The sequence below is a fragment of the Pangasianodon hypophthalmus genome, chromosome 21 (assembly GCF_027358585.1).
Source record: "Pangasianodon hypophthalmus isolate fPanHyp1 chromosome 21, fPanHyp1.pri, whole genome shotgun sequence".
In the NCBI taxonomy this organism is placed as follows: Eukaryota; Metazoa; Chordata; class Actinopteri; order Siluriformes; family Pangasiidae; genus Pangasianodon; species Pangasianodon hypophthalmus.
Window position 1 is genome coordinate 13,175,737 of NC_069730.1, and position 19,150 is coordinate 13,194,886.

A 19,150-nucleotide genomic window follows, 5' to 3' on the forward strand; every position below is an offset into this window, starting at 1 on the left:
ACTGGGACGGTTAGATGGTTTTAACTGGTAATCAGTCTCATCTGGCCAAGTTGGTTTAGTAAGATGGTTTTAGAGGGTTTTGGACCCAGACAGGTCAAATTGGTTCTAGATAGTCAGGCTGGTTCTTGCTGATTCAGGCTGGTTTTGTTTGATGGTTTTAGAGAGTTGTGAGTGGACACTGATATGCTGGTTCTAGCTAGTCCACTTGGTTTGGTTTGATGGTTTTCGAGACGATTTGGCCATTTTCTTGCTGGTTCTAGCTAGTCCACTTGGTTTGGTTTGATGATTTTCAAGGGGTTTTGGACACTACATTCCAGTTCTAGTTAGTCCACTTGGTCTGTTTTGATGGTTTTCAAGGGGTTTTGGACACTAGATTCCGGTTCTAGCTAGTCCACTTGGTTTGGTTTGATGGTTTTCGAGGGGTTTTGGACACTAGATTCCGGTTCTAGCTAGTCCACTTGGTTTGGTTTGCTAGGTTTTGAACATTTACATGCTGGTTCTAGCTAGACCACTTGGTTTGGTTTTAGAGGGTTTTGGACACAGACAGGTCAGATTGGTTCTAGATAGTCAGGCTGGTTCTTGCTCATTCGGACTGGTTTGGCTTGATGGTTCTAGAGAGGATTTGGACACTTACATGCTGGTTCTAGCTAGTCCACTAGGTTTGGTTTGATGGTTTTTGAGGAGTTTTGGATACTTACATACTGGTTCAATTAGTCCAATTGGTTTGGTTTAATTGTTTTAAAGAGGTTTTGAACACATACATGCTGGTTCTAGCTAGTCCACTTGGTTTGATGGTTTTAAAGGATTTTGGACACAGACAGGTCAGACTGGTTCTTGCTCATTCAGACTGGTTTGGTTTGATGGTTTTAGAGAGTATTTGGACACATACATGCTGGTTCTAGCTGGTCGATTTGGTCTGGTTTGGTGGTTTTAGAGAGCTTTTGGACACTTACATGCTGGTTCTAGCTAGTCCACTTGGTTTGATTTAATGGCTTTAGAGAGGTTTTGAAGACTTACATGCTGGTTCTAGCTAGTTGGGTTGACGATCCTGGTTGTCCAGGCTAGTTGTAGTTTGGCAGACCGCTTCTAGCTGGTTAGGCTGGGCTGGTTTTAGAGGGGCTTTGCATACTTACATGCTGGTACTAGCTAGTCCAAATTAGTCTGGTTTGATCATTTTAGAAGTGGTTTGGATACCTATGTGCTGGTTCTAGCTGGTCAGACTGGTTTGGTTTGATAATTTTAAAGGAGTGATAATTTTTTGGATGCTTACAGGTTGGTTCTAACTTGTCAAACTGTTTTGGTTTGATGATTTTAAATGAGATTTAAACACTTACAGACTGGTTCTAACTGATCGTGTTGACCAGCCTGGTTGGTCAAGCTGGTCCTAGCTCGCCAGACTGGTTCTGGCTGGTTGGAATGGTCTGGTATGATGGTCTGGTTTTAAATGACTGCTTAAGCTTACAGGCTGGCTCTACCTGGTCAGGCTAGAAGACCAATTACCCCTATCAGGCTGATAGGAAAACTGACCAGCTAGGTCAGGCTGGGATAGTAGCTAACCCTCCACACACACACACCCAAACAAACACAAACAAATACTCTGCCCATCAACAGAAAAAGACCACCACTAACCAGATATATTATTTGTATAGTTGATCATTCTCAGTACAGCAGTGACAAGGTAGTGTGTGGTAGTTTTACAGTGTTAAAGTTTCTTTTTAACTTAATCTTCATTTTCTTTAGCTTTTCTGTTCTCCCTTTGCTTTTTGCCACTTTTTTAAAATTAGTTTATTATTATTTCTGTTTAGCATGTTGCCCTCTGCTGGCAAAAGTAATATGCTTTTCACCTGTCCTTATCAAACATCTGATATTGAAATCATAGGCTACTATGGGATGATTTGAGTGCCTGCTCAAAATACTAGCTGAATCCTAAATAACTCTTCTTTATTGGACATTTCGTGCGTTGGATAGGCCATAGAATACATTTTTACAAAGCACCTGCCTTATTTAGTGCACTTATTTAGGACATAGAGAGCCACATAGGGGATGACTTGGTTTTTATCCAGCTGCCAATTTTTCCTGTTCTAAGGCCCCTGTGTTCAAACACCATTTGCATCACCAGCTCTCCTGATGTAATCATTGGTGATGGGCAATCACCCCTAGAAAGACAATTAATGTTATTTATTTGCCAGTAGAAACTATATGAAGATGTATATTTGAAGATGTAGAAGATGATGTCATTTTCACAGCACAAAATGAGTGAGTCCATAAATTTCTGAGCTGATCATGATCTTACATAAAGCCTGCTGTGTTTGTACCCTTGACAAAACTTAACGGCAGAAAGTCTTTGGTTGTTCTCTATAAGACAGGCTGTGTTGTCTGTCACATCTTTGTTTTCTCTCAGCATTGAATTAAAATGCAAGGCAATGGAGCGCTGAAGAGAAGTTAAAGGTTAAAAGCTTACTGAAGCATTACAGTTGGTCTCATTTACTAAATGCTCAGTTTAAAATCCAATGAACGAATGATGTACCAGCCAGTGTGGATTGAGTGAATGTGTCATGGGCAATGTGAACTGAAAAGCTTGACCTGCATAATATTTAAATCATGGCTCCATGTGTTTGGGAAGTCGGAAGAAACCAGAGAACCCAGAGGAAACCTATGTGGACACAAAGGGAACATGCACACAGTAATCTGAGTTGAGGATCAAACTGGGGACCCTGGAGGTATGAGGCAGCACTACCTGCTGCTAGACCAAGTTATAGTTTAATATAAATGCATCGGTTGTAGTTATTTTATTAAGATGTTATAAATGGGATTTTAACGCACAATTTTCTCAGGTTTCTCGTTTATAATCTACCGATAAACCGCTTACTACTACCTAACTCCTAAACTTTATGGCCGTTTATGAGACCTGATTTTGGTGATTTTCACTAGTGTGTAGTAGATCAGCTTTTTTAGATCTTGTAGACCAGTAAAGGTGTGTTTTGAAAGCTTGGGAATGAATAAGACAGGCTACCAACCCCCAACATTTTTGTACAATACACTAGTTACGGGACATTACTTTTGTTTAGACAGAAATGATCAAAATATTAGAATAATAAGAGATTTTTTTCCATGAAATTCAGTGGAGTTGCCCTTTAACGCTGCAACGTGGTTCCATCTATATTGACATGCATGAAGTGGGCGTGGCTACCGCATCGCCCCGCCCCTATAGATAGTGGTCCCATTCCGCCTTCATATTTACTTCCCTGGATCAAACGGTTGTATTGCTAGGTGTTTTATTGCTCGTTGCAAGCCCGTCGCATTTTAGAAACAGTGTTGTGCTCTGTATTTTTGTGAATACATGTCCATACGTGTCGTAAAGCTAACCAGGCTTTGCAGAATCGTCGCATGTCTGTCGAGCCGACAGCAGGGATGCTTGCGCTTGTGCGGGGATTTATCATGAAGGACTGCCGGTGCTGGGATGCGGCCAGCCGCAAAAACTACGAGGAGCTGTTTGAAAAACTAGACACCAATAAAGATGGGAAAGTTGACGTGGCAGAGCTTCGGACAGGTCTCATAGCGATGGGGATAGCCCTGCGTACTGGAGAAGCCCAGGTAGATTAAAAAAAAAACTCCCAGAATGCATTACCGCCTGAGCCGGTGTAATCTTAGCTATGACAACCAACCTGCTGCTAGTATATGGTGTGATGCTACATTCACGTGCTCATCGGATGTTACTATTTTCAACCTGTGAAATCGTAATTCCCAAGATGCACGAGCACACCTAATGCTAGACATCTTTCACGGTATCCTAACATGTCTGTGTTTTTATAAAATATAAATATTATAAAGAATTGCGTATCATTAACCTCCAAAACGACTAATATAGCAAAAGTCGGGAACGTTGACGCACATTTGGAATCGTGAAGGCACCATGCTTTTATGCTGCGTGGAACCCAGTTGATCATATTTTCATTTTTATTCTTAAATCTGCTGCAAACCGCATGAATGTACCATCCTACCACTACAGTTTGCTAGGTGGGTTAATGGATTCTAGTCTATCCATCTCTATAAAATGCCCATTGTGTATAGAAACCATTTTGTCATAATATGTAGCATGCGGTTGCGGATGTAGGTGGGCGTGGTCAGAGATCCCCCTCCCACCAGTAGGACATAAAACTGTCAGTCAATGTTTCGATATTTTTAATAATATTCGATAATAAAAATCGATAATATTTAGGCGTGCAAAGAATTTTCTTTATTATTTATTAATAAAATAAATACTATTATGTTTTGCATTGATTCATATTAATAACAATAAAATATTTAATAATTATTAATCATAAATTAAAATTATGGATTTTACTGAATTTAATGCACCGTGCATTTTTAAAAACCCATTCAAATCATAGCTTTTAATCATCGATTAATCTCAAAAAGCTGCATTCTTGACATATAGTGAACTGTGTAGCATGTAGAAACCATCATTTCAAACCTTAATGCAGTTGAATGCAACACTTAATCTTGAGAATTGTTTGTTTATTGGTCAGTGGTAACTTTGTGTACCATATACACAGATATGTGAATGTTTGACATTCTTAAAGTTAATCACAAGCATACTGTGCCTTGCATAAGTATTCACAACCCATAAACCTTTCCACATTTTATAATGTCAGAACCTGCAACTGAAATTGACTGGATTGGGATTATATGTCATGCATCTACACAAAAAAGCCCATAGCCCATAATATTGGTTGTAAAAAAAATTTTAAATGTAAAAAAAATTGTGATAGCATATGTATTCACCCCATTGGTGTGAAACCCCTAAAACAAAATTCTACAAAAAATGGTTTGGTAATAAAAATAATTATCACAATTTCTGAACAACCAGCAGAACACGATTAAATCCATTATTTAAAAAAAATGGAAAATATTTGACATAACCACAAATCTGCCTAGAGAACACTGTCTACCAAAGGTCAGTAATTATGTAAAGGGGGATTACTCAGAGAAGCAATCAAGAGGCCAATGGTAACTCTCAACATGATACTACCACCACCAAGCTTCACTGTAGGGATGGTATTCTCAGGGTGATGTGCAGTGTTGGGTTTACACCTGATTTTACCCAATACGTCGGGTATTGTTTTGCACCAGGACCAAAAAAAGTTACATTTTGGTCTCATCAGACCAGAGAAGCTTTTTTTCACTTGTTTGTCTTCAACATGTCCAAACAAGTTTTCATGTGGATTTCACTCTTCCATAAAGCGCAGCTTTGTGTAGTATCTGGACTATGGTTGTCCTGTGAACTACTTCTCCCATCTGAAGTGTGGATCTCTCCAGTTTCTTCGTAATTACCCTTGGCCTTATGTTTACTTCTCTGACTAATGCCCTTGCAACAGGGCTAGTAGGGTCTATTGGGACTTGTTCCCTGCACTGCCTGTTGGAAAAATCTTGTTTCAGCTCTTAGTCTGCTGTCTGCTAGGCTATACAAGATATTCTGTTTTGTGTCTAACAATACCTAGGCATTTTAGTATCACCTTTAGTTGATCGTGGCTGTTTTAAAGTGTTTCCAGTGGCATATAAGGCAAATTATGACTCTGTGTTCCATGCTTGACAACTGTCCTTCACCTAGTGTGTGACTTTAACTATCTGCATGTCTTGACAGAAAATACTGGCCACCGGTGACAAGAACAGGGACGGTGTGCTTGACTTCACTGAGTTTGCCAGATACTTGAAAGAGCATGAGAAGAAACTGTGGCTCACGTTCAAGAGCTTGGACAAGAATAATGATGGTAATAGGTTTGACATTCCTCAGGCTTACAGTAATGCTGAGCTCCTAGATGCTGCATGATCATAATAGAGTGTAAATGCAGCACATTGGTGTCACTGGAGTGGATCAAATCAAATTATATCAGGTGCTCATAGTTGCCTATTTAGTTAAAACTGACCAAAGAATTGGAAATTAAATACACAGAAACGTTGTTCAGTTCATGGTACAGTACAAATGACATCAGAGTGCAACTACACAGCATCTGTGTTTACAAGCAATAATATAACAGATAGGTGAAGTCAGAGTTGGATTAGGCCCATGTGTTCATTGCTCTACAGTGTTTTATTGCATTAGGCCCTGCAACTCTTAATTAGAGTGTATTACTGAAGGGTTTGGAACTGGTGTAATTCTTTTTATCGGCCGTTAGGTCGACTGGATGCCTGTGAGATCAAACAGTCTCTATCTGAACTGGGAATGGACATATCCACAGAAGCAGCACTGAAAATCCTACAGAGGTCAGATATTCAAGCTCTCTAGTATTGTAATAAATACATGAAGATGTTATATGTATTCTCTGGGAAGACATTACAAAATGCAAAATGTTTGAGAACCCAGGCTGTATAGTATTTTCTCCATATAATAAACAGAACTTCACTTATATTTTTGCCAGTAAAAGATGTATTTCATAGTAAACTACATTGTATATGTATATTATATAGATACAAGCACTTTAGGCCATATCAATGTACTTTCATGACATAACTGTAACTGGGTGCATAAATGGCATGATGTAACTTGAAGTATTTGAAGCAATGTTCCCTCTTAATAAAAGGGTTCTTCAAGGGTTCTTTGGATAGATTAGAACATTCTATGTTATCTAAAAGAGTTTTACTTGAACTTCTCTCTGAAATGGAAGCACTCTGTTGGAGGGTTATACATAGCTCATATAGTTTGCGTGTACATACCAGTGAACCTTTAATGATTCTAGATCGAAACTTTTTTCTATGTTTAACAAAATGCCAAAATCTGTGGTGCTCAATTTAAAAAAACAAAGAGTGAAAATGAAAAAGAAATGAAAAAGAAGTCACAAAGAACCATTCAGTGTAAAATTTGATTTTAACATCCAATTAGTCTCTAAGTAACAATGAATTTATAGAAATAGTGTTACCACAATACTCTGCAAAGTATATCAAGATGTCACAATATCAGTATTATCATCATTTCACCCAATCCTACATTCATTCATAACTACATTATAATTATGTGTGTAGATTACTAGTTACTGCTGTGGTGTTATATTGTGCTTCCATAATTGCATAGGCATCATTACTAGTATTTTTAACACTGCAAATCTGAACCATGCATAACACTGATATCTTGCCTATCAAGTAGTTGCCCAACACACACACCCAATACACAAGTTGAAACAATAGGCATCTGTACATGGCATCCATTACATGAGTGGATGCAAGTAATCAGTTAATGGTCTATCTGTCTAACTTTCTAGCTCTCTATTAATAAAGTACCTGATACACTAAATATACAGTCTACTATTACATTCGTTTTCGATTATTTAGGTGTCTTAGTACAGTGAAAATACTAAAAGTGCACAATGCAGTCTTCATGAATCACGTGTGTTGCTAATATTCTGGATCCAGACTCTTTCGTTTTTTTTGATGTAGTAAATATTTGAGAATATGATCCTTATATAATTTGGATATGTTTTGCAGTATTGACAATGACGGCACAATGACTGTGGACTGGAACGAGTGGAGGGAGCACTTCATGTTCAAGCCTACTACTGACCTGGAAGAAATTATTAGATACTGGAAACATTCCTCGGTCAGCTATTGTTCCAGTGCAAATTCACTTTATGTGCTCTTGTAGAGCTAAAATACACTGACATAATTTTTAATGGGACCAAAGGAAAGACATGGTTCAGTTGTATGTGAAGGTTAAAAGTAATTGAATTACTTTTAAGTGATTTATCTTCATTTAAAATGCATTTTTTTCTGTAGAGATTGTTATTGTTAAGTTAATCGTATGAGCTGAAGCTGGTGTTGCAGCAGCAGAAATAGTCCACTCAGCAATTCTGCTAGATTTTACACAGACCACATCTCCAGGCAATATCAATTTCCTGCTTGGTTTTATGGTGCTGTGTGCGACATCTTTACTAAGGCTTTTTAAAAGGTTATCACCTCTTTTTCATAACTATTTAGTCACTTGGCACTAAATTCATTCATATTCATTCATAAATTCATTTCAAATGGAGCGTGAAAAGAAGTGCTAATCAAATGACATTTTATAATATATTCATTTTATAAAGTTTTACAATATGGACCATTTTGTTGCAAGTAGTAAAAGAATAGCATGAATAGCAATAGCATGACATCCTTCTTACTTTTATTTTTGCATGATTGTATGATTGTGACTCTATTGTGATCCCATATGCCATATGAATCGAATGACTAGTTTTATTCTCACAGGATTTTGAGCATGCATTATAGTATATGACAGCTAAAGGTGCAGGTTTTAGTTTCAGAAAGTGTTTTAGACCTTTTTTATTCCTTAACTATTCCTTAAAAACATGATTTGCAATATTACCATGCATTGAATCTTACTAGTCCCTTAAGTTCAGGCTTCCAGTCCTTAAATAGTCTCCACCAGCTCCTCTACTTTTCCCTTAAATGCAACCCAAATGGCAGTTATCATATTATCAGCATTATACTCTATGCCTCTCCAAGTTAGCAGCTGGACATTGGTGATAATCTCGTCATTCCTGATGAGTTCACCAACGAGGAGAAGATCTCTGGTGTTTGGTGGAGACAGCTAGTTGCCGGGGCAACAGCAGGGGCAGTTTCTCGAACAGGCACTGCACCTTTGGATAGAATAAAGGTTTTTATGCAGGTATGCACAGTTCAATTTTCTCATATGTAGTTTACATTATGCCATTTTAATGTATCAAATCAAACTAAATGACAATGGATTTGCAATATTTCCTGAACATGTACTTTCTGAATAGAAAAAGAGCAAGGCTGTACATTTTAATATTGCTTTTTACCTCTCATAATGTACAGAGTAGTCCAAAACACTGTAGGAGTTCATTCAGGAAGGGTTATGCTGAGTGCAGTAGATACCGATGTATTGCTATGAATCATGGCTTGGGGTTTCAAAGATTTGTCTTATTTTAGGTTCATGCATCCAGGTCAAATCAAATCAGTCTGGTGGGGGGGTTCAAAAGGATGCTTAACGAAGGAGGAGTGACATCTCTGTGGAGGGGAAATGGCCTCAACGTGTTAAAAATCGCCCCCGAGACCGCTATCAAATTCATGGCCTATGAACAGGTGGGCTGTCATAATGTCTTTGACCCTGTATTTCCCAAGCGCTACACTACCCAATTAAACTCATCAGCTAATTACATAGTTCTTCATGAGATTAATTATCTGGGAATGAAAAAAAAACCTTTAAGTGGATTTTCTAATGCCTGCTGGTACTTTGTTTCATATTGTCGTACAATTCAACTTTCTGTGTGTTACTGGTCCTTACTTTCTCTTCTTTCATTAACCACTTACTAAAATGTCTTTCAAATTATGCTAACTACCATTTGCAAATAACCACGTTTCCATCAGATCTGTGTTCTGATGTTTCCTTTCAGTATATGAAGTAAAAACATGCCAGTGCTGTATTGTATGGACTGAATATGCTATCTAGGCAACATAACACAAGTTTTGGTTTTATGACTGAGTGGAGGGCTGCCAGGGCAGGTTCTTGTGTACTAGTGGTGTTTTCCTATTCACTTGTTTCCATGCTGAATACCTATAGCAATAAGCCATCATCTCATGATCATGAGCTTTACCTTCATGACCCCATGTGGATAGACTATAAATGGTTCCCACTACATTGTGCTTATCCCCTTACCATTCTCGATAACCCTTCCTTCTGAACTAGTGAAGGCCATGTATCAAAGTCTTTGTGAGGGTTCATAACACGTCCTGATGGCGTGTCTCCCCAGACAGTAATCATATATAGTTGCAGTACCAAACATATTGAGACTTGAGCCCTCATTTGACAGAAGGCTGCCTTGGGTATATTATCTTCTGCAAGATCAAGTTGCACAAACTGCTTAGCACCAAGCCCAGGTCCCACACTGGGGCCATAGTTTTGCATGAACATCAGAGATATTTTGCACCTCTGGGAAAACCTTTGACTACTTTGCAAGCCATCAGTATTTCCACCATTGTGCGGTAAATGCCCCCATGTACACTTTTGGGTAGATCCAGAAACAGATACAGCTGGTCTACTCTGCTCCAAAACATTGTTCATGTAGAATTGTATATACTGTAACTCACAAGAGTGTGACTGACAATTGCGAACATGTCAGTATGTTCAGGTCACTCCAAGGGACCATACTCGTAATTTCAATGTGCGTTTTCTGTTGTGCCACACTGACCAGTTTATCTAGGATGGCAGAACTGGTCTGATGAGTAGTGAGCATGGAAGCCCCATCAGTAACATTAACAACAGACAGAACAATAGTCTGTTCTGGCAGAATGGGGCTGTCAACACACTGGTTATACAGTGTGTCAAATGCACTTCAGTGTCATCCACATTGGAAATGGTAGCATTAATACAGGTGTAGACGCACCCTGACCCAAAGTGTTTGTCTGTTCCTTGTCTGTGAACCACTTTAGAGAGGAAGCTGTAAATTGCCTTGTAAATTGCCAAACCCCTTGGCACAGGACTTCTGCAAGAGAGCATGACCAATATCTGATTGAATTGGCCTAATAGGTAGGCAGCTGTTAAGACAGGTGTTCATTTGTCCACTTCTACAGCTTTCTTGCCCAACCTCACCATCGTTGTGATTTTCTGCTCCCTTGGTGGTTGATGTAGTACTACTTTGTGTGACTCAATTAGGGGTTCATGAAAGGAACATAGATTTCATTTCAAGGAGGTTAATGTGCTGACGTTGAGACTCGTTTTTCCACCTTTCTTTTGTCTTCAAGTTTTTTCATTCAACTTTCAGGGAGGCATCTGCAACATACCCAGTTTCCATATTGGAGTTGCCAATAATAGTGTTCCAAAGTCTACATATGGGTGAAGTGTGGCCCTTCAATTTCATGACTACATCAATAACTGAGATGCCTCTATCCTCTGTCAAGAAGGCTTGTATGTGTGTCCAGCTTCATGCCACTGAACAGATTGAGACTTAAGTGGCATTTGGTGATTGACTCTTAGTACTAGCGCATCCACATGCAAGGACATTTGTTTGGCTAAACACATGCTGTTGGGACAGTTTGTGTGGCTCACATGCAGTGGATGACATAGCTAAACTTTCACCAGTGTGAATAAAATGTTTGTTCACCACTCACATTACATCTGATGTGCACAGTAGTGTGATGGCTAGATATTTGCTAACACCTTGGTTTTCTGAGTGAGTCACTAAGGTCAGTGAATGCATGAGGCTCTGCAGTTAATCTGCTGTTTGCTTCACTGCTGTGCACAGCAGTAAGTGATGCAGTATTTCCATAACCTGGAAGGCTTGCTTCCTGTTTCGCTAACAGCATTATGCTTCAGTTAGGGCAGGGCTCTGTAAGTGCTTGTTGCAAATGTTCAGATCCCAGGCAATTTAGAAACTGATCAAGTCCAATTCCCTCTGGGTCTGGCAGAACAAACAACTCAACACCCTGCCCTGACATACACAGGAGGTTCACTCAAGTTATTAGTTTGAGAACTGCATCCACAGTGCCCAAGCTGCTACATGCCAACTCAAACAATAGGCCACGTATCGTGTTCAGCAATACTGTTAATAATGGTGAAAATCGTAATATTAGAATAACCTCCTCCCATGGTAACATTAAAAAAATACAAACTTTTAGAGCGCTATACTCAGCACCTTGATTCCACTTCCTCGATTAAAGGGATGAGTGTGATGTAGTGGGGACCTTTTTTAGGCTACTCAACCGGAGTAGTGGTCACAAGGTGATGCCTTTTCTATTGGTATTCAGCAAGGAAATGAGCAAACGGCAATACCAGTTCAGAAGGAACCACTATGTCCGTCCAGAGAAAAAAAGAAGTAGAACTGTGCTATGCACCATATTTTAAAAAAGCACGCCCATTAAATAAGCCATAAAATGTTATCAGCCTCCTGGGGGCAGAATGAAGCAATATAAAACAAAAAGTCTTATTCCTTTCAAGCGAACTAAAATCCTGTCCAGCCTGAATTTCAAACTAAGAATTTAAAAGTGGAGTATGTTATGATTAACAGTCTATTAACGAAGTAAAATGATACATAATTATAACAGTAACCATATTTCTATATGCCATATGTAGACATGGTTTCTGTTAAATTGCTGTACTGAAGGTTTTATATTTTTCCATGATCGTATGACTGTGAAAGACTATGAGCCAGGATTGTGCCATATCTTTGTTCATTGGGCAATTTAACTTTTATGACAACCACTTTTAAATTCTGTGTACCCATCTATGTTCACTGACAATAAATTTTCCTTTCAGTATAAGAAGTATTTGTCATCCGAGGGTGATAAAATAGAGACAGCACAGAGATTCATGGCTGGCTCTTTAGCTGGTGCCACAGCACAAACTTCCATTTACCCTATGGAGGTGAGCATTTCAAATATTTATTGATCTGTACTTTTTCCACTGTCAGACATTAATCTCAGGATGTAATGATGTGGATGATGTCCTCGGTTAATTTATGGTTTCTTGAGCATTAAAGTTGAACTATAGCATTAAAGTAAAGTAGCATTCATAGTTTAGTTAGTTTCATAAAAGATGGCTTTGCATTCAGACCTTTCTGAATTATATTCAGTATCATTCACATAATTTCTGAACACAAAATCTAATCACAAATTCATATACACAAATATAGAAATATATCCTATTTTCTTTTTCATCAGGTAGTGAAGACTAGACTGACCCTGAGGAATACCGGAGAGTATTCCGGGATGATCGACTGTGCCAGGTCAATTCTGAAAAGAGAGGGCATTAAGGCTTTCTATAAAGGTTATGTTCCCAACATGCTGGGCATTATCCCTTACGCTGGTATCGACCTTGCTGTTTATGAGGTACATGCAGTTACAGCCACACACTGTCATTTTAGAGCCTTTGAATACAGTGAGATTGTTATTATATCCTTGGAACACTCTGATAATTGATTTCAGGATGTTATGTCCTGTGCTTGTGCTGTTTGTCATTTCAATTATATGCACTGAAGCAGAGTGTCACAGAACTCTGCAAGGTGGCGTCTCTCATCTTGCCTGTAACATATTCAATTTCATGGTGACAAAATCAGTAAATTAAAGGTTCATAGTAATAAAAATTAAAATACAGGTATCTTATAATTGACTTTTTACAAATGCTTCACTCCAGATGTGATGCAAATTGTAAAAAAAAAAATGGTTGATGCTCCATGTGCATGAGGTTTATTAACAATTCCAAAATGCAATCCAATGTCAAAAAAACAGTCAAGGGAGCAACACAAATCTTCATCTGATGCAACAAGGTCAAAACAGAAATCCACAGAATAATCTAAATAGACAGACCTCTAATAGAAAGGTCAAGGGCACAGTAAAGCAGTCTGAAAAATAACAAGGCTCAGAACTAGGTAGTTGGCAAGACTTCACAATGAGGTTTGCAGGAAGCTCTGAGTCCTTAGTATTTAGGGGAGGGGGGCCTCTGCTGGCATGAAAATGTAAAGTCATGGGAGTGTGTTACACACATTTTGGAATACACACAGCCTAAAAATGTATTTCTTGATTCCCAACATGAAATAAATAAATAAATATAAACCAGGTTTTCATCTCTATTATTATATACTAAACAATATTCAGGGAAACAGACATATAAAACCTTATTCCCATGCTTGGGGTTTGGAAACCATGACTAATGTTTTTAACAGGCTGGAGAACAAAATACTCAAATTATATTGTAAAATACACAGAAAAATACACAGATCTTGTAATTAAAAATACACACATCAAAAGCGACCAGAGGTTATAGTTTTGTACTCTGCAGTGTATTTAATAGGGGTGTAAACCTCGGGCTTCCACATGATATGATACCATTTCCATTCTTAAGGCAACGATTCAATATTTGACAGTAGCACTGAATCTACTACAATTTCAATTTATAAGCCAATGATTCACTGTTGGATGACACTACTGAATCTGCTATGATATGATACTTAGCTTTTAGTAGCCTCCGATCAATATGTGACAAACCTTGCTTAGAATCTGGGGTAAATCTACCTTTAATTTGCGAATGACGATGTACAGAAGTACGTCAGTTACGGGCAAATTACCGTGCTAGCCTATTTACACATTCGTTTAAAATATGAGGTTTTTTTTACACAAATCATCTGATTGTTACATTCAAAGTATTTAATCTAGCTGTCAAGAATTAGTAGGCTAGTATGTATCCATCGGTCTTGTAGTTGCACGAAGGCTTTTTTGTTGCAGATAGACATGAGCTAACACAGCAGTGCACTGTGGTTTTACTCTTTAACCTGGTACTCACTAACTGTGATAGTTATATTGATGCGCACAATTATATATTTTTAATTTTAATAATTCTTCTATAATACAAAAATGGCAGCATTTATTTATATCCTCAGAGTGACAAACACTTGGGCAGCATCCCAAACTGCATCCTACTGTCCTAGATAGTATAACACTACTGATTACTACATTACTAATTATTATGTGGTTTAGGAAATTCCACAAACATACAACGTGTAGCTTTAAGTTTTTTCAAATTTACATACACATTCATAATTAAGGTGTTGTGTTCTTGCGATCTGCCACTTCTAGAGCCTAAAGAATGCCTGGCTTGCACACTATGCCAGAGACACAGCCAACCCTGGGGTTCTGGTCCTCCTGGGCTGTGGTACTGTCTCCAGCACATGTGGGCAGCTGGCCAGCTACCCTCTGGCCCTGGTACGCACTCGTATGCAGGCACAAGGTAAGTACTGTTCCTGTTTAAAAGCCCCAAAGAGCTCGGAGAGCCACTCTTGAATGCTTGATGGACGACAGATGTGTCACCATGCTGTGTGTGTGTGAGGGAGAGCTGAAGAGAATACAGAGATGGCTGGCATTTTAGGAGGCATTTAGAGAGCTGGTACTTGGCAATAAGCAAAGGGGCACATTGGTTACAAAAGTCCTTGATGGCTTAAGGGTTAGAAATAATTAAGCTTCATGTAGGAGTGTGTTCATATTCATGTAGAGATCCAGAGAGAACCAAGCAGATTTTTTGCAAAGTGCTTTAGTAAATCCAAATCTGTCCAATACAACATTCTAAAATAATGTGTTAATAACTGGTGTCAATCTGTGTTGCGGTTTCAGCATCGCTCGATACCTCGGAGCAGCCCTCTATGCGGTCACTGATTAAGAGCATTGTGGCGAAAGAAGGTTTTTTCGGTCTCTATCGGGGGATCCTACCCAACTTCATGAAGGTCATTCCAGCTGTCAGCATCAGCTATGTAGTGTACGAGTACACAAAATCATCGCTGGGTATCTCAAAGTGAATGTCACTGGGCCATGTTCCCAAATCGCAGCATAGAAGTGCCGTTCCTGGATCCGTTTATCTTTTTAAACACAGGAAAAAATGTATTAATCATGTGGATCAGCCACAATCTGATCCCAGATCAGTATTCATGTGTTAAAAAGCTTCGTGAGTCCAGACTGTTTTTGGCGTTTTACAGCACTTTTCTTCATGAATGTCCCATCTGCACTACACACCACTGACTTTTAAAACCCATAGAAGTGCATCAGTAGTGTCTTACAAACAAGGATGAAGCAGTGGGATGGACTCATACCCTGTAGATTTAACTACATGGTTTAGTTATATAGTTATTTGTCATTTGTTTATTTAAATTTGTAGCAATAGGAAAGGCCGGTCACTGCACTGAATAATATGGCAAAGAAGATTTGCTTTATGGCTTGCATGCTATGACGTCTTTATTGTGTGTCTGTGCATGTGAACATCTGATGTCTGTGAATGTTGGTTTTATTTCTATTACATTATTTTTATATTTTTATATTTTATTAGAAATTTATACATTGTAGACCCCAAAGTACCATTGCATAACCCACCAGATAACACCAATGCATCACAGAGAAAGGTACTAAAATGGGTCGTTTATCCAAATTATAAATAATGAAAAATCTGTTCCAAAATCTGTGCCCTTATTGACTTACCCTCCCAAATTCCAAGTGGGAGGAATTTCCGTCGCCATCATAACGGCTCCTGCTTGATGTTATCAGTTATTGTGAAAACTGTTGGCGGCTTTAAGGGCTGAGGGATTGAGTGAACCAGAATTTGCCCAGAAGGCATTGCAATCTGATGTAATTTCCTTTTCAAAACAGCATAAATTGTGGATGAAGCTGTTTATAAATGTAAACAGAAACAATAAAATTAGAATATTAAAAAAAAGTAGATGAATAATTCTGTATGTAGTTCAAAACAAATAGACTATTGAAATCACCAAAGAAATTGCTTTCATTCTTTTATGAAATTGTTTTTTTTTCTTTCTTTTCTTAATTATATTTTTCTAGTACTAAGCAGTTAGTACACTAGATTTTTAGCAAGGCAAAATCCAAGGATATTGCTTTGACATACCATATGAAAAAAACACTATTTGTTATAAGGGGAAGTCAGTGGATGGTTGGAACACATTGCTACTGTGAGTGGTTAGTAAAATCACATACTATGACCAAATACGTAAAGATGTTTATTGTGTGCTAATCATTCTTTGCTAATCAAGTTTGTTTGCATATGCAAGGTTTGTTAAGTGAAACTAACCCTATTTGCATAAGGAGAATGACAAAAAATGCATCTGATATGAACAATGCTGCACAATTGCATCCAGTGCTATCTGCCATATGTTAGCTAGCTAACATAACCAAAATATTTGCTGTACTGTTTGTCATTTTAATATACAGTTCATTAACAAGTTTTGAGACCAAGACAGAAGGCAGGTTTTTCTATTATACTACATTTGTTCGTATTTCTCAGTGATGAATGTCTAGATAATGGGCCTTGTTTACTGATCTTTTCGTAAATCAATAAATGGAAATGTTTTCGTAGGCCAAACCGAACCAACGTTTCACAAACTCAGGAGCTTTCGTAGGATATGAACATTTTTCCAAACTAACAGGATTTAATAACTACCACATTTCTTGTGTAAATGCTCCTGCTAACGATTTATGAATAAATTCTTTCATACCCAGTCTGATAAATGAGGCCCCTTGTCTAGACAGTTTCTGGATGTAAACTCCAAAATGATCTAGAATTGTATTCAAGGAAGTGACTTGAGACAGTTTTAGTTGTTAGCCATTATAGCACAAGTCTAATCTCAAGACTAATCTTTTAATTTTTTTCATTTTTAGCAACATGCTAACTAAATGGCATGCTAACACTTATGTGAATAATGACATAGGCTGAAGGGAAAATCTAGTAATTCAGTCTTTATCATTGTAGTATCACTGCGAATACACAGTTTTAGACTGTTAAAAGTATGTTTATGTTTGTGTTGGCTTTGTATTTGAATGGATGCTAATGCTTGAATAAAGACTATGTTCATTTATCATGTAAATATAAAAGAGGCTGCTGTTTTAGGGTAAATGCCTTCCTGCATGGACATACAGTATACTACAAAATGTCTGGAAGCCAATATTTCTTATTCTGTGTAGTGCATTGGGATTGCACCAGTGTTGTCATGGTAACAGAGCAACCTTGACTGGCCTGTAGACCTCCTAAAAGCTTGTGATATCGACAGAACAAGTTTGTTTTCGTCAGCACTTCTTCTTGTCGTCAAGCCCAAGAACAAAATGTTACTTGTTTTGCGTCCATACCACCCTCCACCCATTCTTTTTTTTTTTTAATAAATCACTTTATATTCCTTTTTTCTGTGATGTCATTTTTGCTAACACAGCATAAGAGTCCTTGAAAGGGCGAGTACATGTTATAGGCTCCATAATAATGATGGCAAAGCTGTATTTTTAACCGAAAAAGGTACACTATTGCACATCTGACCCAGTCCATGAGAGACTATGAATCATGTGTATTAAAAAGGCTTGGAACAGGAACCATTAATTGAATGTATCAGTGAAATGTTAAATATAAACATAATCAGACTCAAAATACTTAAATATGCGATCACAACTTATGATTTAAGGATTAAAGGATGAATTATGATCAAGTCAAGCTCGGCAGTATTATTCCATGCTCCAATAAAGAGCACTTCACTGTATTGTTACCAGGCAAACTACAAAATACTCTCATAACTATGATGCATATTTGTATGTCTTTAATAGAAACATCTTCACTAATGGTCACCTGACCAAATTCATGAAGGACAGTGTGATGAAGGAAAATTGTGATGCAAGCCGGCTGCTAGCGCTAGCGTCACATTTTGGTCGTTTTTACCTTTAAATATGTCGGTTTGCTTTACTCGAAGGTCTTTACAGGCATTCTGACCCTGTAATATTATGACTGTCTGGTTTGACTCATTTATATCTTAAAAAACACACACACACACACACACGCACATTGGTTAAGTTATGATTGGCGCTAGAGGATTTCTGGGAGTAGCCTACCTAACATCAGAGCCTCCCAAGATTCAATGTTCAATATTAGGCTGGGTGAAATAAGATTCAATAATGCTAAATTAAATATGGATGTCTAGTGAATCATTCACCACTTTTCTCATTTCACTCCTCAGCCTAACATTTTTGTTTAAGAAATATTAGAGCTCAACCGGAAGGGTAATGAAATTATTTTCATTACATTGTAAGCTAAATTGTAAATGCCATGGCTAAACTGTAGGCATCTCTGAAACCAGCAATTACACTCCTGAGATTAGATTAGATTAGATTCAACTTTATTGTCATTGTGCAGAGTATGAGCACATAGCCAATGAAATGCAGTTTTTTTTTGCAGATCCCAACTCACTAGGAAGCTGAAATCAGAGCACAGGGTCAGCCATGATATAGCACCCCTAGAGCAGATGTGGTTAAGGGCCTTGCTCAAGTGCCAACAGTAGCAGCTTGACAGTGCTAGGGCTTGAACCTCTAACCTTCTGATTAGTAACCCAGAGCCTTAACCATTTAACCATAAAGGCGGTCCCATTTAAAACAGATCTCACTAGTTACTTATGTAACCCTTCAATAAAGCCATGACGTGACATATGATCCAATATAGTATATTCACCACTATCATACAGTCATCTTTCCCCACAGCCTTTTTTCTCCTAGCTCTCGCTGAGTAAGCACTGGTTCCAAAAGCAAAGCGTTCAGTTTTATCCCTTCTAATCATCAGGGGCATTTTCGAGTTCACCCTGAGACCAAGCTTGTAATCTGAGTGAAGAGGGTGGATGTGTCCCAA

General features: G+C 38.2%; 1 protein-coding gene across 1 annotated transcript; it reads left to right on the top strand.

Annotated features, from left to right (window-relative positions):
* The first annotated feature begins 3,040 nt into the window (after positions 1-3,040).
* LOC113533117 (calcium-binding mitochondrial carrier protein SCaMC-1) lies at positions 3,041-18,957 on the top strand. Its single transcript, XM_026924981.3, has 10 exons — positions 3,041-3,594; positions 5,645-5,771; positions 6,177-6,264; positions 7,480-7,591; positions 8,498-8,656; positions 8,941-9,093; positions 12,263-12,370; positions 12,667-12,834; positions 14,578-14,728; positions 15,109-18,957. The coding sequence occupies exons 1-10, from the start codon at positions 3,388-3,390 to the stop codon at positions 15,288-15,290; spliced, it is 1,455 nt and encodes a 484-aa protein (XP_026780782.2). The 5' UTR covers positions 3,041-3,387; the 3' UTR covers positions 15,291-18,957.
* Positions 18,958-19,150: the final 193 nt, after the last annotated feature.